Source organism: Takifugu flavidus, chromosome 9, assembly GCF_003711565.1.
Source record: "Takifugu flavidus isolate HTHZ2018 chromosome 9, ASM371156v2, whole genome shotgun sequence".
Taxonomy (NCBI): domain Eukaryota; kingdom Metazoa; phylum Chordata; class Actinopteri; order Tetraodontiformes; family Tetraodontidae; genus Takifugu; species Takifugu flavidus.
Genome location: NC_079528.1, coordinates 2,213,928 through 2,241,169, shown reverse-complemented (window position 1 = coordinate 2,241,169; position 27,242 = coordinate 2,213,928). Strand labels below are relative to the sequence as shown.

The following is a 27,242-nucleotide window of genomic DNA, read 5'->3' as shown; positions in this document are numbered from 1 at the left end:
GGCGGAACTGCACATCCTCGCCGCAAGCGCTCTTTGAGTGATAAAGATGTGAAATGTGTTACAACACAATTCCTTACAGTGGTTGTGGATTAAATTCATTAAGTGATGAACGAGAGGATGGGACACAGGTGTTTGGGTTTTATTGACTACTTTATTTGGCACCGACACTTCGCAGCAATTTTTTTTTTGCTTTTATATTTAAAAAACCACTTGCAGATGGAAATGTTAAAATACAAATAAAAGATTCATAATGCATCCACACTTAAGATTAGTGAAGAATTAAGATTAGTAAGGAATTTGTCTACATTCGGTTGTTTACATTTGAATTCCACGGACAGTGTAGATGACACTAGAACAGCACATTTTGTTTTCAAATGTCACAGTCTGAAAATAAAACATGAAGAATATAAATTTAAAGACTTTTTGCTAGCTGGCAATACACCACAGTTTATGACTTTACCTTTTGTGTGTCCTTTCAGCATAAATCCACAAGCCCCCAGTGGGATTAGAAAGAAATAACCTTAAACTAAATACATTGAGGCAATTATTTTGATAGCTGTGCAAGCAAGTTGCTGTACTTGGTTTGCTGGGCAATGACAATAAAGGTGATTATGTGACTAAAACTACATTCATTAATCATTCACGTGTACAAACAGATTTAAAAAGTGGGAAGGTTTTAATTTTTAGCAAATCTCTGATTAAAGATAAACAAATGTAAGAACACTCTGGCTTTACAAGATTGTCATGCCTAAACCAAAGGTACCTTTAATAGAACTTGAAGTTATGGCATAAACTAGAAAATTAAAAAGGCTAGAAAATTAATTTTGCTTGATCCTTTTCTTGATCCAGTGTTTTTTAATTGTGTTCCGCTGTTATTTCCTTTTGCTGCCTGGGACAGTGACGTGTTCCGACAGCAACAGAGAGGGGCCTGCGGAGTAACACAGGGCAACGGCTGAGGGCAGGGTCACCATGGCAACGGCTGATCCCGGAGAAGAGAAGTGATCCGTGAAATAAAGTTCAGACAACAGAAGTCCTCCCTGGTTGAGGACAGGTAAAAGACTCCATTTAGAATTGCAGTCAGAACGTCTTCTGAACCTTTAACTATTAAAAAACAAGAAAAATATCAAACTAGATCCTTTCATCAATCCACATTCGGTATGCCAGAGAGCTGCCAATGAAACCAAACCCTCTAAAGGTGATAAATATGTTTCTGCAATGGGGAGAAAAGGGGTGAAGACTCTCACTGCACCTCAGATCCAATTGGAGATGTTTGTTTTAAGGGAGAGACAATTTCTTCTTTCGACTCAGAGACAATATTTGCTAATTGTCCTAGTCAAATGTGAAACGTTCTTCATAAAATAACAAATTAATCCGCTCCGGAAAAACGAGACAAATGCTCAAATTGGTGAAAAGGTATTTTACTCATTTAATTTTCACTACGGTATCTAAGAATAAGTAATCCTCTGCATTTATCCCCTTAGGTTGGACGCAGAGGATTACTTATTCTGCTGGTAGATCATATTGATTGCTTAGAGTCGACAGAGACTCAACTGCCTGGATGGACAAATAGAGTAGCTACACACATACCGAGTGGGGACGAGGATGCTGGTCAGAACTAAAGAGACCCATGCACCACCACATTTGTCTGAATTTTTCTCGTTAATGATGGATAAAACACCGTGACAAGTGCAGTGACGTCAGCAAGTGCAGTGGCGTCAGCGCCCCTTCGCCCCGCCCCCCGTCAGAAGGCGTAAAGTCCATCCAGAGGCGCAGTGATACCTCGCTGGAGACGGACGGAGGCGGACGACCACCATGCGGGGCTCCTACCTGCCGCTGCCGCTGGCGCTGTTGGCCCTGCTGGGGTCCTGCAGCAGCCTGGAAGTTCCGCTCAAGCAGGTGCCTGTCGATAATCGCCCTAAACTTTATTTCTTCTCTTGGGATTACATTTACAGTCAGTTTTCAACACTTCTGGATTTTTGTAATAGATATAGATCTAGATATAGATCTTTCAATGAAGGACTGACTGAGTGATTGTAAAGTAGGTTTTTGTGGTTTCTTTGATTTTGTTTTTTTTCATTTTTTTCTTGTTCTGCTTAAATCAATATGATGTGTTTTGGGCGTTGTTATTTGTATTACTAGTTGACACTGCTAACAAACACAGAGTATCCTTATGTTCCGCGTGTGTATATTGAAGGGCTTTGCAAATTTGCTTTGACATTGTTTTAAAGGCCAGCCTGCAATTTTGGTAGGATTTGTTAATGCAGCATTAGTATCATCAAGGACTCACTCCAGGGACCCAAGAGACGAGAAGGATAATAGATGTGTGAATGTCGTCACGGTGCTTCGGACTCTGAGAGCAATGCTCTCTTGTTCTGTTTGCACTGCACACTCACATTTTGGAGCACAACAAGAGAATTGGGAGAAAGATCAAAGGTTAAGGTTATTTCTAGAACTTTTTTCATCAACATTTATTTAACATTACTTGATGTTAACTACTAACGCAGGTTCATTTCAGGATTTGATATGTGTCACATCGGAATTTTACTTTATATATAAAAAGTGTAACAGAAGCAAGTTCCTAAACTGTAAAATTTGTTCATGTAGATCTGCTTTGTAGCTGTCTGTACCAATATTGACACATATTTTAACACAGATTGATTAAAACGTAACAGAATCTTGCAGATGAGTCAGCATCTCATCAGGTCTGAGCTATTTGCAATTATCTTTGTCCAGCAAGCGTTCTAAAGTGTAATGGAAACCAAAATTGACCCCTGAAACAGTAATTATTTAGTCTAAACATGCAGGTTATTGTGCAGTAGATACGCTGTCTAACCTTGCCTGTGTCTGTATAACCAGTTCTGTGATCCAACGACCAATGGTACCATTTACGACTACAGTGCCCAGGTTCTAAATGGGCCCCTCAAAGTGGACTTCAGCGATTTCAGAGGAAAGTTCGTCCTCTTTGTCAATGTCGCCACATACTGATCGTACACCTACCAGTACAAAGGTGAGAAGAGGCGCCACGCACGTCAGAACCTTCAGTTCCTATTGAAAATGAATCGCGTCTTAGTAATTTTTTTTATTTTATTTTTTCCCCACACTGGCCATCAGATCTGAATGCACTACAGGAAGAGCTGAGAGATTGTGGATTCATCATTCTCGGCTTTCCCTCCAACCAATTCGGGAAACAGGAGCCAGGAGCACCTGCTGAAATTCTGCCAGGATTAAAGTGAGAAACGCTGAGTTGGGTTACTCTGTAATCTACTGAAACATGTTCAGTAACAGAACCTTTAGAAGTGGATCCTGTCAGTCAACATGGCTTCATTTCATCTAGAAAACCCGTGTGTGTGTGTGTGTGTGTGTGTGTGTGTGTGTGTGTGTGTGTGTGTGTGTGTGTGCGCGCGCGCATGCAGAGAAGTAATCTCGGGTTCCATGACCTTTTTTTTTAAAGTACGCAGCCCAACCACTGTAGATTTATTGTCTTAAAGAAAATGTCGGCCTGCTGTCCATTTACAAAGTGTTCAGACCTTCACTGCCCTCTTCCCGGATTCCAGGTATGTTAGACCAGGCAAAGGATTCGTGCCAAACTTCCAGCTGTTTTCGAAGGACGACGTGAATGGAGAGAATGAACAAGGAGTTTACACCTTCCTTAAGGTAAATGATCCTCTGCATTTCTGAAGGCTTTTCACGTGATGGGGACGCCCCCTCATGGTTGGTGACGGTATTGTAAGCGGTCCCTTAAAGTGGGATTTACTCATTTTACATTTTAAGGCATTGTTTTTTTTGCAAGTACTCACATTTATGTGCAACAATGTGCAATTCACCACTCTCAAAAAAGTCACTCCTTTTTCGTGTGTCTGATTATTAAGTCTCCATACAGAGGTTATTTACTTTCATGTCCTCTGTAATGTCATGTGCAGAACTCCTGCTCTCCAGTCGGAGGGGACCTTGGCGACCATGTGGGCAGGTTGTTTTGGGAGCCCATGAGGATCAGCGACATCAAATGGAATTTTGAAAAGTTCCTTGTGGGACCGGATGGGAAGCCAATAATGAGGTGGCACCCATCGATCGAAGTGCCTGAAGTCAGGGCTGACATTTACAAGCACCTGCATGAGAATAAAATTTTGGATTAGATTTTATTCCATCGTAGTGAAAATAGTGAGTTAGCATTATTAAGCAATGTCAACACGTTCTGACCGTGAAAATGGGATGGTGAATGAAAAAGAGGCTTGAAAGCAGAAACTCTGTGGTGCCTATTTTGATCCTGTTGATCAGGGCAGCTCTTTAGTGCATTCAGGCTGCCCTGCTATCCAACAGTGTCTTTCCATCTTCTCATCTCAGAACCTGTTGGACATTAATATAATAAATCATGAAAAAAGCATTCAAAAGTCTCATTTTTTCTTTCAGAATAAACCTCCATTTGATTCAACAATGAAGTGTAAACATGAATGATCAGGGTGACATGCTAGTAAACGTTTTTTTTTTTTATTTAACCAGTGAAGATACAAAAAAGTTTTGAAAAGAGCTACAAGCTAAGAAAATACAATTGGCAGCATTTACAATGAAACCTTCAAGAGAAGCTTCATTTCAGCTCTTGACCATCAGGATCATGTTTAGAAGTGAATCTGATGAAAAACTATGACTGTGCAGTGTCTTCCTTGTGAGGAGCTGTCCAGGTAATATTGGCTGTAAGGCCGAGATGCTGGAATCTTCTAAAAATAATTTAATTTCAGCACCAGGCTGATGACAACTCACATAATTGTGACAGAGCAGGCTGAAGAGATGTCGGCGCTAATCCTGATACATGGAAAAGAGTGTCAGAATGAGCGATCGAATCCAGTGTGGTCAAGTAAAAGTGTTGTTTAATGAGATTAGGTCCATCATAATGGAAAAAAAAAGGCTTGTATGTCTCATACAAACATACAATGTCAATATCTACAATACAATATTGGGATTACACAACAACATAGAACAGCATTACTAAAGACAATGATTTACATATAGTCAATGCAACTATCAAAACAGCAGATTATAAATAAATTATCAATCACAATCATGTTTTTGGTATGACTCATTTCCCCAAATTATTGTATTTCAACAACCACTTTTGAACATTTACACACATGGGACAGTTCTATAACATTGATGGTACTGCAGAAATCAATGTTTACATTGTAAATTCTGATTTAATGTACCAATAGAATCATCGTTGGAATGAATAAGTGCAGTCTTCATCATACTGGGGAATGGCTTACTTTAGCTCTACAAGTGTCATGTGTTACATTTGCAGAGAGACTATAGCATAGGTGTATGTCATGAAACAGAACGTTAAATTATTCCAACATATTTAACAGATTACTTCCGTCTGATTAAAAAAAAACAAAAAACCACATGTATTCAGAATAGTGAAGTGTCTCACAAATAGCCTTATAAAACCCAAGTATAAACAACATTACAATAGTATATCTACAGTTCGGTAGGAAAATTATAGATCAAATCACACCTTGTCAACTCAAAAACAAACTGTTTTCATGCTACTACCCAGACTCCAACAGGTGGGTACAGTGATGCATTTAGTGCTTTCCAGGGTCAATATTCTGACGCTCCCTTTTCCCAAATCCTGTTCCTCCCGTCCCCGCGGCTGCTGCTGCTCCTCCTCCTCCTCCTCCTCCTCCCCCTCCTCCTCCTCCTCCAGCTGCTGCTGCTGTTGCTGCACCAGGCTGATCTACAGACGCACAGAAGAGCACCACAATCGTCACTGCTGCGCACATTTCAGTTGGGTTGATAGAAACCAGAACAAGTGAGAAAATACCAAAGCAGTAATGGAGGCTATGAGAGGATGAATGACTGATAGGTGTATGATGGCCTCATACCTGCGTTTTCTGGTGGTGGTCTGGAACTCTCGCCCACTGCTCTGGCTCCTCTGGGCTGTGGAAATGATGACTGCCATGGAAAACCCTGACCAAAATAGATGACGAGGGGGTCTGAGTTCAAAATACTAAATGCACGTATTCACCACAACAAGCAGCCCTCAAAGTTTTGCCAGAAGCCAAGAATGATTATTGATTATGAGCAACAAGTAGACCTGATTGTGCCTGAATAATGCTTCCAATGGATAGGGGGAAATAGAGGAAGAGAAAAAGAGCCCATTTTTCTCAGTGTACCAGAATCACTCCAGAGACAGAGGGACCTTTGAGGACCCTTACCGGGGTGACAGGCTGGAAGTCTCGTACAGGGGGTGGTGCTGCGGTGGCTGCGGCTGTGGCGCCTGGTGCATTGGGCATCCGGGGAGGGAAGTGTATGGGCCAGCCCTCAAGGCCCTGCGGTCCCACCTGCACAAAGGGACCACAGTAGGGAGGGCTCAGCGGGCCATTCACTGAGCCTGACGTAGGGTCTGAGGTACGTCTTTCCTGCTGCTGCCCCTATGAGGGATCATAAGTACACACGTGATCCCTGATCTGTGTACAGCTCCTACTGTTGATGGCCCTGTCATGGCAGGGGCCACTGCTGACCTTCGACCCTGCAGCGGCTGCGCCTCCCACAGTGGAGTGAAAATGTTCCACCTGATGATGCCAAAAGCACTGACAGTCATTGATGCCACAGCGAGGCTCAGTTCTGGAGTACCGATGTGCTCATTAAATTTATTACTGTGAGCTCCTTGTTGGGGCTGCACTTTATCACAAGAGGGCGCTAATCTGCAAGGTTTAAAGAGAAACTGAGTTCTGGCTCTGTCGGCCATCTCAGCCACCTACCTGATCTGGTGGTACCACTTCATTCAAAAATACAATAAAATAAACAGCACTATCTGCAACACTGTGCTACTCTTGGCTGCAGCAGTACCTGTTTATGATGCTGCATCTGCAGTCTCTCCAGCTTGCATCTCTCCGTTCGTTCTCTCTGACACTCATTCTGCGCCTGATGAAGCTGAGCCAAAAAATAAAAGTTTAAGAGAGCAGTTCAGTCGTAACTCAAGTCAAACTGAGGCCTTTGCTAAGTCACGCGAGGCCACATACGGGAGAATAAATGCAGTAACTATATCTTACTTGATTGGTCAGATTAGTAATCTGGCCCTGCAGTCTCTCGACTTGCCGCCTCAAGTCTTCTTTTTCCTCATTCATTCGCTCTCTGTCACTCCTCTCTTTTCTGAAGTCCTCCTCAAAAATTTTGACCTGAAGTTGGGACATATAAATGAGGAGTACATCCCACTATTGCCACAGAAGCCCTGAAACTTTCTGTGCCATCCACACAATATCTGACCTGTTCCTTCAGCACTGCTATTTGCGTCAGCAGTTCCTGTTTCTTCAGATTGTTGGCAGCGTCGGCAAAATTACCCTGGCCAGGTGGTTGTTGGGAGGATGAAGGTGAATGAAGGTTTAAGGCTTCTTCCAAAGCCTAATGTGAGAAAAATCCAACATGACCACATATAGGCGCGGATCATTGTTTTGTTTTTTCCTGTTCCACAGGTGTTCCACACTCACCCTGTTGAGGCGTTGAATTTCCTTCTCCTGATACTCCCTCTGTTTGCTCAGGGGCAGCAGTTGATCCTGCAGGTAGCGAATCTTCTGCTTCAGCTCCGTGGTCTCAGAGTTGAGACACTCTTTCTCACCCTGAAACACGCAGACATGCTTGAAAAACACGTTTTCTTTTCCGTGTCCTGCTATTGTTAGGCTGTACACTGGCACCGGTAAAAACAAAAGATACAGCAGACATATCAACTGCTAAGCCTGAGCCACCTGTTGCCAGCTCCACCGTTTCATTTCCTCATTTGAACCAACAAACGCACACGCTTGTACAGATTTTACTAACAGAAAATAAAACTCCATCACTATCCCAGCCAAAGCTTAAAGATCAGAGCTCAGAATTGGGTCAAACCCTTTTGTTTTCCCAGTCTCACCTGTACATTTTCAATCTTGGACTTGGCCAACAGCAGCTTCTTGTCATAGTCTCGCTGCCTCTGCTCTCGTTCTGCCTCCAGCTCCAGCACAGTTTTCTGGGACTCAGCCAATCGTTGTCTGAGATCTGTAATCTGATGGACAACGTGAACTTGTTTACCTGCTTGCAGAGACGAGATCTCAGAGACAAACCGCAAAAATATCAACAACGCAATTTGGTGACACGAGCTCTTCGGTAGAGATGATGTAAATGAAACAAATTAAGAGTTAACAAAATAAAAACCAAACCACAAATAACATAAGCAAATGTGCTTTGGTGTTAACTATGAAGAACCCCAATGACGCAAATGGATATATCTATGGTTGTGTGGTTTAGACCCAAGGTTGCATCGTGTCTCGCAAAACAGTGTCAATGTAGGTTTGTTTGAGTTTGGTGCATGTATGTGTGTCTGTGTGCGCGTATCTGCCCTCTGACTGCACCACAGCAGGAAGTCAGAAGGTATGAGAGAGGTGAGGGGAATTTTTACAAAGGTGTGACAAGCTTGGTGGTTAAGATACTTTCAGATAGCAAACTACAACATGACTACACTTTTTCCACAGGAGAAGCAAAATAATTGAATGCATTATTTTTATAAAAAATGCACTCAACAGACATGCATGCTAAACCCCTGTTAGCTTTTATTTAAAAACGATGCAGCACTTTACATTCTAAAGCTCTATGGTAAGATATTGCACTCCTCTTTTCCTGCTTGGTAAAGAACTTTAAAGCTAATTCTGACCTGTTATTAGTGTTAATGTACATTGTTGGTCACTGGGCAGCTGAAAACAGTTCACAAAACTGTTATTTTAGACCTTCATTGGCCTTTACAACATGTTTTTTACAGGGACTAAAGGACACTTCACAACGTACAAGTATCTATCTATCTATCTATCTATCTATCTATCTATCTATCTATCTATCTATCTATCTATCATCTATCTATCTATCTATCTATATTTCTACTGACATTTTAAAGTGCTTTGTTGAGAATCTTAAGAACTCATTGTAATTTTGAATTTTGTTATATGCCAGTGAAAGCAAAACGATTACGAAAGGGCTACAAGAAGTTTGCCATGGAGAAATAGGTTGTAGCTCTCATTCTGCAACTGTAAATCAGCCAAGTACACAGCATCTTCCCACACTCTCCATCACAATGGAGTCATTACAGTACCTTCTGTTCAAACTGTGACTTCATGGCGTTCCACTGAATGTCCCACTGTTTGTTCACCTCTAGTACCTGTAAAAGGCAGTGAAACAGTGAGACTTGGGAAAAAAACGACCACAAGTTTTCCCCAATGGCACAAAAGGGACGAGCAGTAAGAACAATAGACTCACATCCTTTCTCTGCTTCTCCAAAAGCTTGATCTTCTTTTCATATACCTCCACATCACAGGGCTTAGATGGGGTTTTCTCTGCAGCTTTTCCACTCTGCAGCACGCAAAAATATTCCTTCATTACTCGAATAGGGAAGTTCATCAATAGTGTCTATTTTGATTTGAGGAAATGAAAAGAAAAACCCATTTTAAATAAGAGCCAAGAAAGTTGTACAAACCATGTGTAAATAACTGTAAATTAAAAAGACACCAAGTAGTAAAATGTTGTTGTTTTTTTAGTATAATTTTCCCTACCTTCTGGGGTGTGCTGACCTCCATCTTGGGCCGTACGGCGGGCGATTCCTCCTTCACCGGCTCCTCTTTAGCCTCTGCAGCTTCGGCATCAGTTGGAACTGAGGATGATCCAGGCGTCGCTGCCGCCACTCCACCCGTCACCAACTCCTTCAGTTTCTGATTCTCTTGCCTGAAATCAGGCCAGAAAGTGAAAATGGAACCTGTTTGGAGCATTACCAGCATGTGTTCGTGTTTTGGAATAGTCTGGGATGACCGTTGGGAAGACCCTACAATACAGGCTGGCTAAAACTGAAAGCAGAACAACTTCCCGCAAAATGTAAGAGAATGCTCGGCTGTCAGCATTGGTGATGTAAACCAGTCAGAGGAACCTCTAAGAGTGAGGATGTTATTCCAAATTTAGTAGGTAAGAGCAGCCCAAATGAATAAGCAGTAGTGATCTTTGTACAAGACCCTTTTAGAATGGGACCTTATTGGATGGTGTTTCAGCCTAACAATAGAAGAAGAAAAAAAGAGAGAACTATAAATCACCTTAGATGTTCCAAGTCTCGATTCCTGATGAGATGATCTTCTTCCATTTTCTTTCGGAGCTCATTGTTCTCCTGCCTGAGCTGCTCACAGAGAGTCTGAATATCGTAAAAGGAAAGGCACTGTGAGTAATAAAACATGCTCATATTCTGTATAAAGACTGTGATAAATATTTAAAGGCACATATCACAAAGGAGGAGTTTCCATTTTCAGATTATAACTATCGCACCAACAACACCACATAATCATTCCTAAACTGGAGCCTAATATGCCACTGGAAGTCCTACGTCTCAAGTTATTCCCATTGCTGGCAAAACGACAACTTTATCCTAAGAAGCTACCTTGAGGCAGAAACACAAAATGGGCATTGACCACCAGTCATTAGGCTTCCTACCTGTAGGAGGGAGGTCCTCTGTTCATTCTTCTGCACTTTAGAAGAAAGATGGTGAAACTCTACAGCCATCCGACCGAGGTGAGCCAACAGCTGGTTGGGGTTGGACTCCTCTGCGAATATACTGAAAGAGCTCTCGAGTCTCTTCAGCTGGCTCGCCAGCTCGATGTTCTCCTGAGGCAGGAGCGGGATAACTCCTGCTGCCGACCCGGCCTGTAAAGATGGGAACAGATGAGATCAGAGCCAGAGATTCCTTTTAAAATGACCCAGCATGTGTCAGGACAAATGGAATGAGTCATCTTGATGCCATTTCCATGACACGTACCGGCAGGATTTGATACGTTGAACCAGTTTTTCCTGCTATATTCAATGTAGTGTAAAACAATGAAAACTCTTTAACTGAAACCAAAAATATTCTGGCCTAGTTCATATAAAACGTATATTAGATCAGTCAGTACCATTAGATTTAATGTGTGTACCTAAAATACTCTTGTATAGTATCCTAGTAACCCATTCCCTTGATGTAACAAGTTAAGGACTCAGTTGCGCAATTCTAGTCCGTAATAATCTTGGACTTTCCCAAGGAAGACTCAGGAAGGCTATCCCAGTACTGAGTTTGTCAATGACTCATGAAATTTGTAGTTTAAACATCACTTTGGGCAAACATTGACACAACAGCCAACCACGTGCTGTATTTATGATTAGCAGTGTATCTTCTGATCTGTCTCTCTGTCTAAATAGATAACTTAAGTATCACCATTTCCCATCCCTTTGTCTTAACTAACATGGGGGTTTGGGTACGTACAGTCAAGGCATCTGTGGTCTTCGCATCAATATTCCCAACCTCTAATTCGGGAGAGGCTTCCTGTAAAAACCCAAAAGTTGGCTGTAGGTCAGATGATACAATGCTAATTTATTTGTAATTTAAAAATGTATTTAAAAATTGCATACATTGGGCTTCTCAGGCTGAAGTGTCTTCCCTACACAGCTTGTTTGTTCTTCCTCCTGCTCTGCAGTAGGGTGTAAACGGGTTTTGCCTGAGATAAGCAGGAATAACGGTTAAGAAAACGTTGTTACACTTATATAGCTGAACTGAGGAAAACTATGAAATCGATCTACAAAATCAAAGAGTAATTTGTGGCCCATGTGACCTACTTTGTGTCTCACTCTGAACAGGCCCTCCCATACACAGACTAGCTGCAAAGCTGGATGACTTGAGGGCCTCGTTGTCTCGCACAAGTTCCTCCACTCGTTGCCGAAGCCTTGAAGCCTCCGACTGAGATTCTTCTAACAAATCACCTGCGGGGCACCAGGAGATCTTTTCTCTGTCTGACACCACTGTGTATCTTTTGACTTGAACAGTCCTCAAACACTATATGATCAACTTTAGTGAGAAATTCTATAGACGCAGCACTTCTTCGGATGAGTCAAAAGAGAAACAATCAGACTAGTCACATTACTGGTATGTAGACATTTCAATAAATGCAGATCATCGGGTTTTACAACATGCTACCTCATTTACTGCTTTGGAGTTTCCCCACAAGTATTTATAGTGCCACTGCAGACACATGGCGCTGAACATTTTCTTTGCGTTGTATAAAAATACATAAAATCTAGTAACATTAGGCATCTGCTGTTCTTTTTATTTTGGTATGGCAAACTGGAAAACAAGACATTCTTCAGCAGGGACACACAGCAGATGTAAATTACCTCTATCCCCAGATTTAAGATACCGGTAACCATTTTGCTTTCGGGAACCTACCTAAGCTTTTAAGTCCCTTCATCCGCTCCCTCAGTATGCTGTTTTCCTCCAGTAGCTGTCGATAGCTGCATCCTCCGGCAGCCTCCTCCCTGGCTCTGACCTCGCTCCCACCCGGATCATAGATGCGGTATGGACCTTTCCCTTCCATTGCCAACCTTCAATTCCTAAACATTGTCCTCTGAACTGTGGGAGGAAAAATAACCCACTGAATTAAAAAAAAAAAAAAAAAAAAAAATACATTGCGACTGCAGGAAGTTACTGAGCCCGATTCGGGTTCTGATTATGAATGCAAGAGTAAAATGTCAATAAACATCTAGAGGAAGGCAAAAGCAAAACTGAAGCACGGAATGAGGAAAAGAACATTATGAAAACACTGTCATAGCACAGCTATATAACAACCCCCGAGTCAAAGGTTTTCCACTGGTAGAATCCCCCCCCCCCCCCCCCATTGTTTATCATAACACGAGCCTTAAAGTCGAAGATAAAAAGTCCAGGATTTAAATTAGGGACCACCGAAGGAAGATTTTAAAAAATATATGTTATTTTGCTGCTATGCAACTAAAGTGAAAGGCTTGGAAAGAATGGTGTATTTTGTAGTGAATTATAGCAAATGCAACGTTCATATCCCAACTAAGAGGGACAAAAGAAAATAGACTATTACACTACAAACTGGTTTAGTTTTCTTCACAAACGCCTAATTCAAAAGTCGACAGCCAAAGACAGCCAAAGACAGCATAATAAAGCTAATCGTATCTGTCTTGATTGGCTGAAGAAAGCTAATATTAGTTTTCGCTGTTGTCATGCAAATTGCTAGCAACATCCTCGTTAGCAGTCGGCTAGCTAACACAGGGGAACACAGTCTAATGACAGTAAAGGGGACTAAGGTAGTAGTTCCTCTATTTTACCCACCAGATGTGGCTTTATCGATCCAGCGACTCGGTCGAAAAGCGGAGTTAAATCGCAAATCAAAGACAAAGAGGTACCTTTTGTGTGAATACCTTTCAGCTGGAAGTGGCCCTTTCGTCTCTCTGCCCAGACATCTATCGCGGAAGTGATTTTACTGCTCCGTGCTTTAACCCATGAATGTATCTTTAGAACTGGATCCAGCGAGAGCGAGCGCTCAGCCTCGTTTCAAATATCCCCTGCCGGCCACCGTAGGTACTGCAGCCCCGTTATTCTGCGTTTCGGCTGTCTTCGGTTGGTTTAAAAGACAGCCGCGGTCGCTGGTGCCTCAGATTGAATGTTCTTCGAATGGGTAAAGGTGGTTTATCATAACTCAGTTATTATCACAATCTATGGACTACAGAGCCATCCTGCGCTCGTAAGGCGGAAGTAAGGGGCGTGGCTTGTCCTCTCCGATTCTTATTGGAATGTACAGGCGCCAGTTCGTCTGTAGAAAAGATCCAATTTGTTATTAATCCATGTTATATTTAATAAATGGCATTGGCTATGACTATAAAACATCATTATTCACTTGAAAGCATCACTTAAAGTATTTAATTGTACTTGAAGGATAGAAAAGTACCGGTAAACAAGACCTATTAAAATAAAAATCATTTACTTGTAAAATAATCCCCCACCATTTCAAATGAATTGTGCAATAGTCTGATGAGCCGTTTGAACTTTGTTTCCCTCGTTTTTCTTCATTGATAATTTTAGAAATGTCCTACTGGGGAGTTTCTCTTGTTGCATCAACAGCATTTCCAAAGAACGAGGTCAATATCTAGTTGATACGAACTAGCGGAAAACAAATGCTTCACTTAAGTTCTCAGAAATGCATGTTTTAATGTCGACACTTCGCTTCAAATGTCTTTACAATGTCTTTACATTTAATTTGTTCAAACCGATGTTGTTCTTACAGTAACATAGCAAGAGAGTAATACCGTATAAGTAATTACTTTATTTATGACTTAGAATTTCTCTAAATAGGCTCATTAGAGAAATTATTTGCCGTAGTTGATATTTCTCTGTGAGAAGCTAATATGACTATTTTAATTGAGTAATATTGTGAAATGTAAATGTCACCTTGTCCCATTCTTGGAACATAAATGTATCAGTCTGTTCCAGCTCATCGGAAGATTGTGAAGTAACTATGCAGCATAGAAACATTCAATCATCAGTCAATGATCCACTAATTTCTTAATTTAATTACAACTCCCTGACCTACCACAAAGGAGCAGTTTAAAGCAATAGTGACATCTTGTGGGAATTAACCTACTTGGAATTCACAGATGTATTTCCTAAACGCACCAAAGTCCAAAATTGAGAAACCTTTGGCCTGATACTCCTACAATTACTCCTAACCACACAAGGTTTCGTGGTATTTAGCTGAAAAACCATCCACTGAAACAACTTACACAAATACCAAATAAGGTATGATTTGTCTACCCCTTGTTTAATTCTTTAGCAACAAGAAAAAGCTTAAGGACTTCTCAGAAAGGTCTACAGGAGAACAGCAAGAGAATCCAGTCAAAGTAAAGGTGTGGGACTGGAACTGTCAAGCTCCAACATTAGCCTGTGCTCAATTCATTCCAGTTTTTTCTTTTTCTTTTTTTATTATTTTTTTTACATTAACCTTGGAGTCTTTAAAGGAAAAACCTGTGTGGTTAACACAGGAGAAACATTTTCTGTGGCATTATTTGGTATAAACATTGCTTGTGCCTTCTGCATCAATGATATTATCTTTTGTATTATGAGTAATAAGTACATAAGTTCTTTTGAAGATTCAAAGGTGTCAATTTAAACTACCAAACAGAATAACTACATTAGCTGTCTGCCCGAAAGTTTCATGAGAGAATAGAGATGGCGATGAAAGAATAAAGTCTATATAAAACTAACTAAACAGTCAATGAAGCTGCTCATGAGTTCTGTCTGGGTTCCGTAAACCACAAGTAATGGCATCTAAAGATCCTACAAGAAAACACAAGGAACTGTGCAGAAGTCTGACTTCTCCATGTGGTTGTTCAAATGTTATCTTAGTGAAATTAGAACAAGCCGTTGAGCAGGTTAACAGCCTTTTAACTGAACCCATATTCCAAAAAATTAAGAAAGTTGCAAATGCAGGCTGAAAGTGGAGCAGAACGAATGGCAAAGGCTTAAATTTCCAGATATTGAATTGGTGGAGGACTGCGTGGGGCTCGTTTTAAGGTGTGCTGGATTTATTTGAATTTTTTGGTATAAAATGGCAAAGGAAATAATTGTAATCATTGAACTGTGTCTAAAAGTTATAGGAGCATGAACAGGGATGTTACTCCTCAGTTTACATCAGCTCAGCACAGATATTTTTGCCTTCTGTCTGCATGACCCTGGTTTTGATTTTAAGACAATTCTTGATAAATAGTTATCAATAGCCTTCACTATAACTTTTAAATGGTGGGACTCCACCCTTTATTCCTGCATTCTTTGCTACAAGACTTCCTTTATAGTCTCCATCCAAACCAACTTATCTGGACCTCATTTAAAGGCTTGTCTATGAGTGTGAACTGTATTTGTTTGTTCTCTTTATCTATTAAAGTTCTCTCGCACAACGTTTTTAAAGACAATGTTAATATGTCTGGAAACATGATAATAAGATGTGAAATTAGTTCCGTTGTCCCTTGAACTTGCTAATAGCTGCAAAAGCTGCGATGCTGCAGTAGGAAACGCGTTGCATGGTGGGTGCAGAGGGGAGCCAAACATTGCTGACACAATTTCCTGATAAAAATATTCCAAAATATATTTCCGTTGCTGCAAAAGAGAAAAAAGTGGGTTTATACTGTAGATTAAGTAAAAAGGCTAAATACCACTGCTGCATTGCCGCACACAAGGGGCTCAGTCTCTGCTCAGTAGACATGAGCAGCTGAGAGTCATTAGATCTGGAGTATAAAATGATGTTTTGTACCAGACTTAATTTATCTTCATTATCTCTTGAGACCAGAAACCAGCCCTACTTTGCCTCTTTGCGCAACAGTTTAAATTTGGAATGTGACTTCCAGTCGGCTTATCAAATGATAGAAATAAAAATTTAAAGTTTGTTTAAAATCGATGATATGGATTTGGAGTGTTTACTGGGGTATTTAAGCATGTTCACCCCATCTATCAGCATAGAGAGACGCATCTTTACCATCCCATATTTAAAACGTAGCAAAAAAAAAAACAACGCAGCGCTAACACAGTAAATCTAACCTGGCCCTTGTTCAATCAACAATTTAATGAGCTATTCCGTTTCTGTCAGTGGGGTGCTTTTTTTTTTTTTTTAGGAAATTGGCAAATAAGAGGGGGAAGTAAATTCAGTGCGAGAGTTGGGGGATTCCCATAACCTAGTAAAATGGCCTGATACTGTATGCTGAGTTTCAACAGTATCTGCTGTGTGTCCGACTGTGCAGCCGGTCTTCACCGATCAACTCAACCCAAGAACAAAACACCACATAAGCTTCCAGCACACAGGCCAGACACATTAGTTTCACTACAGCAGAAAGAGGCCTTGTATGACCACATACATAGAGCACGGCAGGTTATCAGGACTGCACAGGAAATCATCAGAGAGGCCTCTCGTGCCGTCAGTGCCAGGCAGTAAGTGAAGCCAAATATATGCTGCACAAACTGTTCTGAGCCCAGCAGCTCACACTTCCCCAGCTGTCAGGAGGGTAATTCACCAGTGAATACTTAGACAATAACTGTCTATTAGTAACACTTCTACAAAAATAATTATCTGTGATGGCAAGTGACAGGCTGGCTGGGCCATTTAAAGTGGGACTGCTGCACACTTTATTTGTTGCCTTGGATTTTGGAGGCCTGTGGGGGATTTCCTTACCACACAAAACATCTTTTTTTTTTCCTTTCCTCTTTCAACCCTGAGACGGGCCAACAACAGCTGCGCGCATACGTAGGCAATGAGTTGAGACACTGACAAGAACAGCGAGCAGAAATAAATAGGTTGGTTTGAAACAGCCCAAAGTGGCCTGGTTTGATCAGGTGGATTAAAACAAACAGGATTATTTACTTCATCTCTAGTTTTGTGCCCCCACTTTGGACAAAAGAGATTTTAACATGGAAGATTCACACATAGCACAAAGCACTTTATTAAGGCATAGATGACACTTCGACGCCATCGTACAGGAGGACACCTTCCAGTCTGCGTCGCGTGTGTAGCGCAAACTAATGTGAACATTTTTATGTAACAGCTGACCGTAAAAAATCAAATAAAGCCCCGAAGCTCGGCAGTCACATGAGAGCAGGGAGCAGATACTGACATTAGCCATCGCAGTTTCACTCTGCTCAGGCTTTTTTTGGGAGGGGGTGAAGTAGGAGCCACAGTGATGTGAAGGCGTTAATCTTCCCCTCCGCAGAGGATCAACAGGGTTTTACGGTAGTCTCCTGATGTGTCACCCTGAAGAAAAAAAGAGAAAGTAGAAAACACACTATGAACAACGCAAAGATGCTACTTTCCACACCACAAAATTAGGATTTAAATGGAAGGAAGAAAGTGAACAATCTTACACAGTATATTTACAGCCAACACAGTGCAGTCATTTTAAAACTACAAACAGGGAGTTGGCTTAGGTTAGCATAAAGTAAAGGAAAACCTGTTTTTTCAGCAGTATTCCTTTTTTGTTAATTTAGTTAATAACCAATAATAATTACACTATGTACACATCAGTCTAAACTGTTATGATCAGTACTCCTCCATACTTGTTAATAGTTCTGCTAAAGCAGGTAATATCACAAGCTTTGTCTCTAGGAGACAGAATGTCTCTGCACAACTACACAGCAGAGAGGAAGTGGAGCAGGGAAATTCCTAAAGAGCTGTGCACTAGCTACCGACTCATCAATCATCGAAGGAAGCTGTACCCCACCACCTCACCACAGCAGCAGAAAAAGGATGTGCAACAGCAGCACAGACAATGGCTCATGACAAACACACAAAACTCCAGCAGAACACTCAGGTGACGGATGATGAGGCAGTAAACACACCACACCAATGTTAGTAGACAAGGACCGGGACTTACGATCATAGTTTCTACCTGGATGAATTCATGAAGGGAGACATCGTGTGTTTCCTTGAACTCTTTGCGAATAGTGAAAAGGTCAATCTCACTACGGGACACCATGATCCGAATCAGCGCCCTGTCGTCTGTACCGAGGCCCTGCAGGGGGAAGATTAGGTTGGTGAAGTAAACTGAATATCCCAAATCAAATCTATGTCAAACATTAACAAATACCTTCATGGCTTTGTATAAGCGGTCCGCAAAATAGGAGGGTTGGTTCTTAACGCTGCGAACTGCAAAGCACAGAGAGTGAGTTCAGCACAGTCAGCACCTACAGGGTAGCAAATCATAGTGGCATTTAGACAATTATTACCTATAGCATAAAAGGTGTTTTTCACATCCCCCGACATCTCCTTCTTAATGATCTGTTCGATGTCTTTGTTGGAGAATCTGACAAACTCCTGGAATACTGTAAAGAGCAGGAACGAATGAGCAGCTACCACCAGTTGAAACCTTCTATATTTCTTTAACCTTCGGTGTCTGGGTGAACTTTTACCTTTCCTAAGATGGGGAAAACTTCTGGTGCACAGAATACTCATGAACTTCACCTTCATGTCATCAGATTCTGCATTGCATGCGGCCGCCAGTTCCTGGCAAGTTACGGTGGAGCTTCATTACCATTTATAAGGCAAGATTATGCAAAAATGTAAAGTTTTACAATGACTCACTTGGGCATCGGCGTCAGCTCGTTCCAGGTCTGCAGGACCCTCCTCCCTTGCACCCTAATGAGATCAAACACACCAATTATTTCTGGTGTATTAAGAACCTTTGGTTGTCTCAGCTGTAGGTTGACATTTTCAGAGCACTTGTTAAATTGATATTTCTGTTCTTTGTCACACTCAGACAAACTGCAGACAGAAGTGGGTGTGGAAACTACAGACATTGAGAGTTCTCACATACCTGCACCAGAGAGACAAGGATTCGACAGAAGAGGCCAGAAGTGTCAGACTGAATGGCTTCTTCTAGGGTCTTTTTATAGGCTGTGGATGTAAGTGCATAATGAATGGCGTGTGAGGGGCTCTATGAGGAGATTTTAGGCTCTTTTTGTGTCCTACTCACCAGCCTGATAAGCAGCATTCATGGCCTGTATTTCATCATTGCTTCTGGTAACCAGAATCTCAATCAGAGCGTGTTCATCTGTCCCTGCACCCTGACACAAATGAAGAAATTTAAAAAATAAATGGAAACAGAAGCCCAGAAATCGGAATTCTTATCCCCTTTTCAAAGTGTCAAGATTTCAAATGTCAGAAATAATTTATTTGAAAATGAGTTTGGAGAGGAATTGACCCTTTTCCCCTTCATGATGTACACATTCATTAAATGTTAGCAATAGCCTCACATGCAGCCTGACATTCATTTGCATCAGCCTAACCTCCATTGCCTTCTTCATCATTTTAGCATCAAACTCTGCAGGAGTCAGCATAAGTCCAATGATGAGCCTCTCCAAGTTCTTTGACAGCTCAGACTTGAGATCCTTCATCAGGTCCTGAGGACAGAACAATCATAAATGTTAGTTGCAGTTGGCGCAACAACTAGTGTTCATTAATAACTTGTGACCCTACCCTCCCCAGCAGGGATTTGAAGGTCTGCCTTATCTCTTGCCTCTGAGCATTGCTTCTCTGTGCTACAATGTCGATGATTGCGTCTTCATCTGTTCCTGTGAATGTTAGAGAGCAACATTTCTAAAACACCTTTAGTGGCGCTAATGTTGTATAAAGGAGCTTCAGCTTTTGGGGTTGCATACCGAAACCCTTCATGGCTTTCCTCAGAGCTTGTGCATCGGCAGCGGGGTCGAAGTTGGCTGCAGGGCGGACGGTTGGCCTCAGCTGAGGAAGCAAAAGCAGCTTTAGGGGAAGCAGATTCACTTATCCTTCTTTTATTAAATTGCGCAACAAAACATTTAGAATAAAGGCTCAAAACAATATGCAAAACACGCAACAGAAACGGATGCGTAGATTATCCACGGACATGGTCACAGAGAAGACATCATACGGAATTACGATCGCCTGACTGACGGACAGTGAGCCCACACAACGTCTGAGGCCATGACGCTGACAGTGAAAAGGCTCGGTTAGTTCCTGTTGACCAGGATCATTCTGATATTCACTAAATGGTTTAATAAGCACACAGTTGCAAAGGTGAATATTTGTATTTGCGTGAACTGCATCAGGATGCAAACGTCACTGTCTGAAGCAAACACAGAACTATTACAGCATTAGGTGCAGCCTGTTAGATGTGAGTGTTTGGGATGCATGCCAATGGCCAAACATGCAGAAGCTTCTAAAATGGGAGAAGATGGGGCGGGGGGCAAACCTGGACTTTGGTCATGGCACTTAATTCCCACATCTTGTAGGCTATCTGAGCAGCTTCAGGGAAGAATTCTCCTGCTAAACTGCAATGTTGAGTTTGAAACAAGACAGGAAACCTTTAACAGGACAGTCTGGTTAAATTTGAGAGAAAAAAAATTTAATCTGTAACCTTATTTAAAGTAATGCTTTCACTTGGACTGCAGCCGGAGAGTACTCACATTTTATGATGCACATGCATGCTTGACTAAAATCTGTGTTTTTTTTAAAACAATTAAGTGGTTCACCACTGAGAGTCTGCTATCACCACTAGAGTCCCTCCAAAGACAGGTGGGAGGCATCGAGACAGCAGAAACTCACAGTCTGTTCTGTGACTGCAGCCCAAGATGAATCTGTTTATAATCTATTGGAAGAATGAGAATATCTATCCCACCACTTAGTTTTTCTTTATATCCTAATTTTTTAAATTGAACCTCAAATAATTTAACTAAATCACAGAGACCCTGTTTTCTGTTTATGAAGGCAGTACTAGAGAAAACCAGTAGTGAAGGAAATGTCGCAACTCTACACTCTATACAGGCGGTAACAGCACATTAAAACAGTGTTTTGTTGCCCCCTGCTGGTTGCTGCTGTAGCTTGCAACCATTTGACTACTTACTCGTCATCTCCTCCACACAGATTAAGCAGAGTCCTCTTGTAATCTCCTGACGTGTCGTCCTGATCGGTTTCAGCATACAGAGATTTGGGTTATTGATTGGCTGTTATCATTACTGAACTGAAGTCACTCTAACTACATCCTCCTCGATAACCAACCTTGATCATGTTATAAAGTGACTTTTCATATCTAAGACGGAAACATTCTCTGATGTCCAACATGTCTATCTCAGAGCGGGAAATCATGATCCGGATAAGGGTGTTGTCAGCTGTTCCAAGACCCTGGAAATAACAGAGATAACTTTTCAGGACACAGAGGCAACTGGAAAGGCTATTGCAAGAAATTAGCTCTTATTCCCAGGACTGATGATATAATTTTGTTCTTACAACTTGTTCTCAATGTATCAGCTCGGCAGAACTTTCTTCTTAAAAATACTTTATTCTTTTTCTTGCATTCTCCAAAAAACAAAGAACCTCCTGTCTTGTGCAGAGTACGGAATGGCCTCAAGCGGTCCTTATCAAGTTTATATACAGTATATCACATCAAAACAATCAATTGCACTTTGCCACTAAGAAAAAAAGATTCCCCATATCTTATCTTGGACTTGTTTACCTTCATTGACTTATAAAGACACCTGGCAAAGAACATGGGAACACTCCTCACGCACTGGACTGTATAAGGAGAGAACAAGTTAAATAGGAAGCTTATGCTTCTGCCCGACCAGATTTTGCTTTCACTGTTTCTTACCAACAGCTAGCATCAGCCTCTCAAAGTCCCCAGACAGCTCATTCTTTATGCTGTCCTCTATTGACAGCTCTGTAATCTTCTGATATTCATCAAAAACTGTGAGAAAAGAAAGCCTAATTACACGCTTCCAGGCAACGTTAATGTCTTTTCTAGTATAACAAAGATGCTGAATTGGTGTGCTGCAGTTCGACGTCAAAGAGTTCAGGTGCACCACTGTTCTAATGTTCTCACCCATGCGGAGGTGCGTCACACTGCGGTTCCCCAAGATCATGATGAATTTCGCCTCGTCGGTTCCCCACTGCTCTTCCCCGGCTGCAAACAAGTCCTAATAAAATGGGTACAGCAGTTACCAATGAATGTGAGGTGCGACATGTGCAACAGGTGTGAGTGTAAATATCAGGAATTTTCATAGACAGGCGAGCAGGTCGGGTGGTAGCAGGGTAAACAGAGAACGCTGCAATAGATGTTTATTCATCAGTCCTTGTGGAAACCCTGCAAAACATCTAATACAAATGACAGTAAATTCCAACTATGCTGGATAAACAACAGTTGTCAACAGAAATGACGGCTCGAAAAGGAGGCTTTATTCAGTTGGAAAAGATTCCCATGGGAATTTAACAGGGAGGTAATGGGAAGGAACGCCGGACACATCAGCTGGTTTTACACGACGCTGATTAATTTAATGTTCGAAACTGACGTTTGTGACGGAGTAGAGAAAACACAGAGCACAGAAGCTTGCAAAATAAAAAGTAAATTGCGATTATCAGGCATTGCCCATTAATGTCACTTCAAACCTCTGTTCAAGGACGACCGGAATGCAGCCGCTGTAAGGAGTATTAGGAAGTGACATTGGCTGGAGATAGAGCTGCAGAGCATGACACAGGAGGACACCGAGAAGCAGGAGGATTTCTTCTTTTATGTATCTGTTATGGAAGAATGTGCTGGATGCGAGCCAAGCTAATTCAATCAGTTAAATCATATTCTCACCATTATAGTTTACAGTCTTTGCTTTGTATGGGACCTGCTATCTTGTGTTTCCCCCCTCCCTTTAGGCACATTTGAATTCTGTATAACTAGCGACCTCCTAATCTAAATAAAAGATGTGTCTCAGGATGGATTCTCTCATGTTTTAGGTCATCTGAACCTAACAATAATGAACAGGAAACTGAAACTGTCATCATATATATATCAAAGTTTATCCTTAAAGTGTAAATTCACTGAGCATGCTGTGCTTCTCCACTGCTCAAGCTTAATTTCTCACCAGTGTGTCCTGTTCCACCAGGTTTGCATCCACCACTCCTGACTCATCCCTGGACCCCTGCAACCATCAAACATGCTGATCAGTCTCGTGGTTGGAAGTGTACCCTCATATAAAGATCATGTCTGGCGGTGAGCATACCTGGAGTAAGACGATCAACATCTTCTTGAAGTGACCTGAAGTGTCAGCGATCACATCCTCCTCCAGGTCGCTGCCATAGGCTGGAGACAGAGACAGAGGTAAAACACTGTCGACTGATTCAACGCCCCATTTAGATCCGTCTTACCATCTTTGTACGCTGTGACCATCTCGTGCATTTGTTGGTTGTTTCTAGATGCCAGTACTTCAATGAGGCACTTTTCATTCGTTCCGACCCCCTGCAAACAGTGAATCGGGTACGATGTACAGTTAAATGAGAGGAAAAGGGGCTTTCAAATATGGGCATTAGTGACGGTCTTACTTTAATGGCATCGTGGATTTCTTTGGCGTCGTGGTAGGCCGGGGCTCTCATCAGACTGACGATGAGACGCTCAAATTTGCCAGTCAGCTCATATTTCAGATCTTCAATCAGGTCCTGTTGGAAGAACAAAAACAAAACCCAGAGTTTAAATTACGATGGCGTATCATTTTAAGTTATTCCATGTCACCATAATATGTCTGGAAATTATATACAAAGTTATTTCACCTTTCCAAAGCTGTTTTTGTAGGCTGTAATGACTTCCTGCCTCTGGGCGTTGTTTCTTGATGTGATTAAATCCAAAATGGCCTCTTTGTCGCTACCTGGAGAACACGAGGCACAATTTTAAATGCTGAGGAGAGTCGCAGACATTGCCTGCTGATATTTGAGCATCACTTTTTTAGTGTTGGAGGGTGGACACACTCACCGATCCCTTTCATAGCATTGTAAAGGGTCTCGGCGTCGGCACTGGGGTCAAAGTCAGGAGCAGCTGTAATTGTACCTCTGAACACCTGCACATAACAATGTATAAAACCATCAGTTTGAGCCCAGTCAAATTAGCTGGGCCAGAAATATCTGAAGTTTTGTATGATCCCAGACATACAAACTAATTTATGCAAGCAGCCTCACATCTTTGGCATGTTTAAATGACGTGAACAAAAGGCAGCATTTCGGCACTTTAGAAACACACTTGCCAAAAAGTGCTGAATCGCTGCAGTTTTAACTACAGTGGCTGCAAAGGAACAAAGTTGACTGTGTCTTGAAACGAGGCAGAGGAACATTCCAGCACCCACGAGTCTTTACTACTAACAAAATAAAATATATATTTTTTCCAAAGTCCAAAAAGAAACTGACAGCTAGCATGCTAAGCACACTGTAAAGTAGACAGTATATATGATCTCTTTATTAAAAATCTTGGACTTTTATCACTTGATACACGTTCCAAATACAGATCTTCATGGATCGTTGCTATTATTTGCATAACCTAGAATTCTTTGCACGGTGGGCAAAGTTGAAGTCCGTGGATGTGGCAGAGGAGGGGCAAATGGGGCAAGCAGTGTAAAAGTCCAGGTCAGTGCAGCAGCTACCCCTGTTTCACCCCTGAGGAAAACTGTCAGACCACTTCAGGACTCTGGTCTTTAGGTTTAGGTCTTTGCAGGGGCTTCAGAAGATCTCTGGCTGTTTCAACAGTTTTAAATTAAAAGTAACAACAGAGGAAACAGCGCCGTCATCCGACACCAACACGGTCCTATTCACTACCAGATATAGGAATACGCGTCCTGCAGCTGCTGCTGGGGAGATTACTGCAGCACCGTGGAAGGCAGCCAAACTGCACACAGCACATGCTGCGACCCTGCGACTCCCCACAACAGCTGGGGAGCTTCGTACACATAGCAACGAGCCACAAACACAAGCACTAATCACATTTCCTGCCGTGAATTCGTTACATACTCTGGGCGATTATTTGGGTTATTACATGTATAATTACAGCTTGGAAAATGATAACAGATATCTGCCACAAGCCTTACGTTATTCTTTGAGTCTGCACTTATTACTGCTAAAGGCACGGCAGTGACACCCTACACTGCTGTAGGTATGCTGCTGAGGAAGGTGACCTCACGCTTATTAAAGCTGCTCCGAGGTGCACAAAACTTAATAAAACACATATCACAATGCTAAACCTTGACGTTTTACCAACTTACCATTTTTGGGTTTGGTCTTCTGTGTCAACTCTGCAGAAATCCAAAAGTTCAGTTCTAAAAACACAAATGCTGAGTTAGAGCTGAAGAATTTCCAAACCCTGCAGCAGAATGAATGAGTCTAGTAGAAGTGGGCACACTCATAGCTGTTCTAGTGCCTTAAACAAACTATAATTCAATTAAAGTCCTAGATCAGCAGATGGGATATATTGTGAGGGACAGCTTGTATTTAAAAAAATAAAAAAAACTATAGAGAAAATGATTCTTTTACGCGCTGAAACTAACTTAAAGCACAAAAGGAGGATTCGAAGGTCAGTTAAAAATAACCCACTACTGAGTGGTAGAGGGTTAAACCAGTTATACCAGGTCTGGATCCGGACCTGGCTTTGCTGGGTATCTGGCTCGGTTCACTGCTGTGTGATCCCAACCAGAATCCTTCTAGAATCACGATAATTCTGCAGTTAAAGCAGAATATTCGGGTCCAGGTTTGTCTGAAACAAACGTGAGGCTCTCCCAGAATAGCCTGCGAGGTTGGCAAGATCTTGGCTGGGGGTGGGGGTGAAGGTTTGGCCGGGGCCCTCTGGAAGGAGCCCCACCCTTGACTGCACCCCGTTAAGACTGGCCAAGCAATACATGAAACATCATGCGGTCACGCTCGTGTCCCGGCTGACGGTGACGCTGCAAACTTCTCCAGAAGTTAGCCATGTCCATGTCTTACCGTGTCCGACAGTCGGTGTCCTCCTGCGACAGCTGTCCTCCGGTCCTCCTGCAGCGGCTCCAGACGGGACCCGCTCCGTCTCTCTGACTCGGCGTCCCGTTACGTGTCCACGCGTTACGTCACGACACTCTTGTGCGGCAGCCTTTGGAGCGTGCGTGCGTGCGTGCGCAAGCTGTGGAAGAGTGTATAGAATCGCCTCTTTTTAAATAGTAAACGTGTTCACTTCCTAATTTAGTAAAAATAATGTTGCATTCAAAATGCTTCTGATAAATAAGTGGAGCCGTGAACATTGACGTAATTGGCTTTCAGACACTTGGAAAACAATATATGTCTATTGATATTAGATTTGTAATCATTGGACTCTGTCAAAATCGATATTTGATTCTGTTTCATACATATGACGATTTTTTAAATTCATTTTTCCCCTCTTAATTGACGTATTTTATTCAAATAATCATTACTCAAATGGCTAATTTCTCAAGTTAGCAAAGGGGCGAATAATGGGGAAACAGGTTTAACAGGAAAAACTGATGTAATAAAGTTACTGCACATAATAAAATCCCTTTAATTTGAAACGTGAAGTCAAATCTCTGTGTCTGCATTAACGTAGACCATGAGAAGAAGCTATGAGAGAAGCCTCCCAGCACTATTATGAGAGTTTGTCTGCACTATTTCTGTGCTGTCAGGCATCTCTTCCAGTAAGGGGGAGTGCACACTGGAATAGTTCTGTGTGTGTGTGTGTGTGTGTGTGTGTGTGTGTGTGTGTGTGTGTGTGTGTGTGTGTGTGTGTGTGGTGGGGGGGTCATATCTGCATTTTAGACCAAAGATTATTAAAGCCATCTACTATGGTCTATTACTGGTGCTGTGGGAGGCACAAACTCTGACAATCCCTTATTGGCTTCAATTTATTTCAGTTGATTTTTGCCATGTGGTTATTGTTGACAGAGCAGGGTGCACAAAAGCCACATTTTAAAGTCTATGTGTGAGGTAAAGGCCCCGGTTCAACAGACCCTGTCTGGAGGGAGATGCCACACACACCAGTAATGAACTGGGATTTCTACACGGTCCTCTTCTGCATTTAGGATGCGCTGCGGGTTTATCATGACAATATGATCAAACTATCTACATTCTCTCATT

At 41.9% G+C, this 27,242-nt stretch overlaps 3 protein-coding genes and 1 long non-coding RNA gene across 13 annotated transcripts; 1 reads left to right on the top strand and 3 right to left on the bottom strand.

Annotated features, from left to right (window-relative positions):
* Nucleotides 1-131: 131 nt before the first annotated feature.
* Nucleotides 132-1,715, bottom strand: LOC130530861 (uncharacterized). The gene is made up of 2 exons (XR_008951934.1): nt 1,588-1,715; nt 132-1,037 (listed from the first exon to the last, which is right to left on the bottom strand). It is a non-coding gene; the product is annotated as an uncharacterized LOC130530861 (long non-coding RNA).
* Nucleotides 1,716-1,735: 20 nt separating this feature from the next.
* On the top strand, nt 1,736-4,388 carry gpx3 (glutathione peroxidase 3). The gene is made up of 5 exons (XM_057042381.1): nt 1,736-1,896; nt 2,857-3,007; nt 3,112-3,229; nt 3,555-3,654; nt 3,921-4,388. The coding sequence occupies exons 1-5, from the start codon at nt 1,813-1,815 to the stop codon at nt 4,131-4,133; spliced, it is 666 nt and encodes a 221-aa protein (XP_056898361.1). The 5' UTR covers nt 1,736-1,812; the 3' UTR covers nt 4,134-4,388.
* A 457-nt stretch (nt 4,389-4,845) lies between these two features.
* Nucleotides 4,846-13,533, bottom strand: tnip1 (TNFAIP3 interacting protein 1). 9 transcript variants are annotated; one of them, XM_057042368.1, is made up of 19 exons: nt 13,237-13,533; nt 12,239-12,421; nt 11,632-11,775; nt 11,428-11,513; nt 11,282-11,341; nt 10,480-10,689; nt 10,089-10,183; nt 9,561-9,729; nt 9,268-9,417; nt 9,104-9,169; nt 7,895-8,026; nt 7,479-7,607; nt 7,258-7,392; nt 7,044-7,169; nt 6,841-6,924; nt 6,447-6,563; nt 6,207-6,332; nt 5,874-5,958; nt 4,846-5,725 (listed from the first exon to the last, which is right to left on the bottom strand). In XM_057042368.1, the coding sequence occupies exons 2-19, from the start codon at nt 12,384-12,386 to the stop codon at nt 5,574-5,576; spliced, it is 2,214 nt and encodes a 737-aa protein (XP_056898348.1). In that variant the 5' UTR covers nt 12,387-12,421; nt 13,237-13,533; the 3' UTR covers nt 4,846-5,573. The 9 variants fall into 9 exon arrangements, with proteins under 9 accessions (XP_056898348.1, XP_056898343.1, XP_056898350.1 ...); XM_057042363.1 differs by having other exon boundaries at nt 6,207-6,422; nt 6,513-6,563; XM_057042370.1 differs by having other exon boundaries at nt 6,207-6,422; nt 6,513-6,563; nt 9,268-9,360.
* A 3,741-nt stretch (nt 13,534-17,274) lies between these two features.
* On the bottom strand, nt 17,275-26,244 carry anxa6 (annexin A6). Of its 2 annotated transcripts, none has more exons than XM_057042374.1 (25): nt 26,106-26,244; nt 25,391-25,444; nt 24,115-24,199; nt 23,916-24,010; nt 23,691-23,804; nt 23,517-23,607; nt 23,372-23,451; nt 23,234-23,290; nt 22,204-22,297; nt 21,973-22,068; nt 21,838-21,896; nt 21,384-21,506; nt 21,229-21,287; nt 20,578-20,656; nt 20,009-20,090; nt 19,827-19,921; nt 19,637-19,750; nt 19,324-19,414; nt 19,165-19,244; nt 18,933-18,986; nt 18,761-18,854; nt 18,578-18,673; nt 18,439-18,497; nt 18,226-18,363; nt 17,275-17,606 (listed from the first exon to the last, which is right to left on the bottom strand). In XM_057042374.1, the coding sequence occupies exons 2-25, from the start codon at nt 25,391-25,393 to the stop codon at nt 17,547-17,549; spliced, it is 1,998 nt and encodes a 665-aa protein (XP_056898354.1). In that variant the 5' UTR covers nt 25,394-25,444; nt 26,106-26,244; the 3' UTR covers nt 17,275-17,546. The 2 variants fall into 2 exon arrangements, with proteins under 2 accessions (XP_056898354.1, XP_056898355.1); XM_057042375.1 differs by having other exon boundaries at nt 18,241-18,363.
* Between the last annotated feature and the right edge of the window lie 998 nt (nt 26,245-27,242).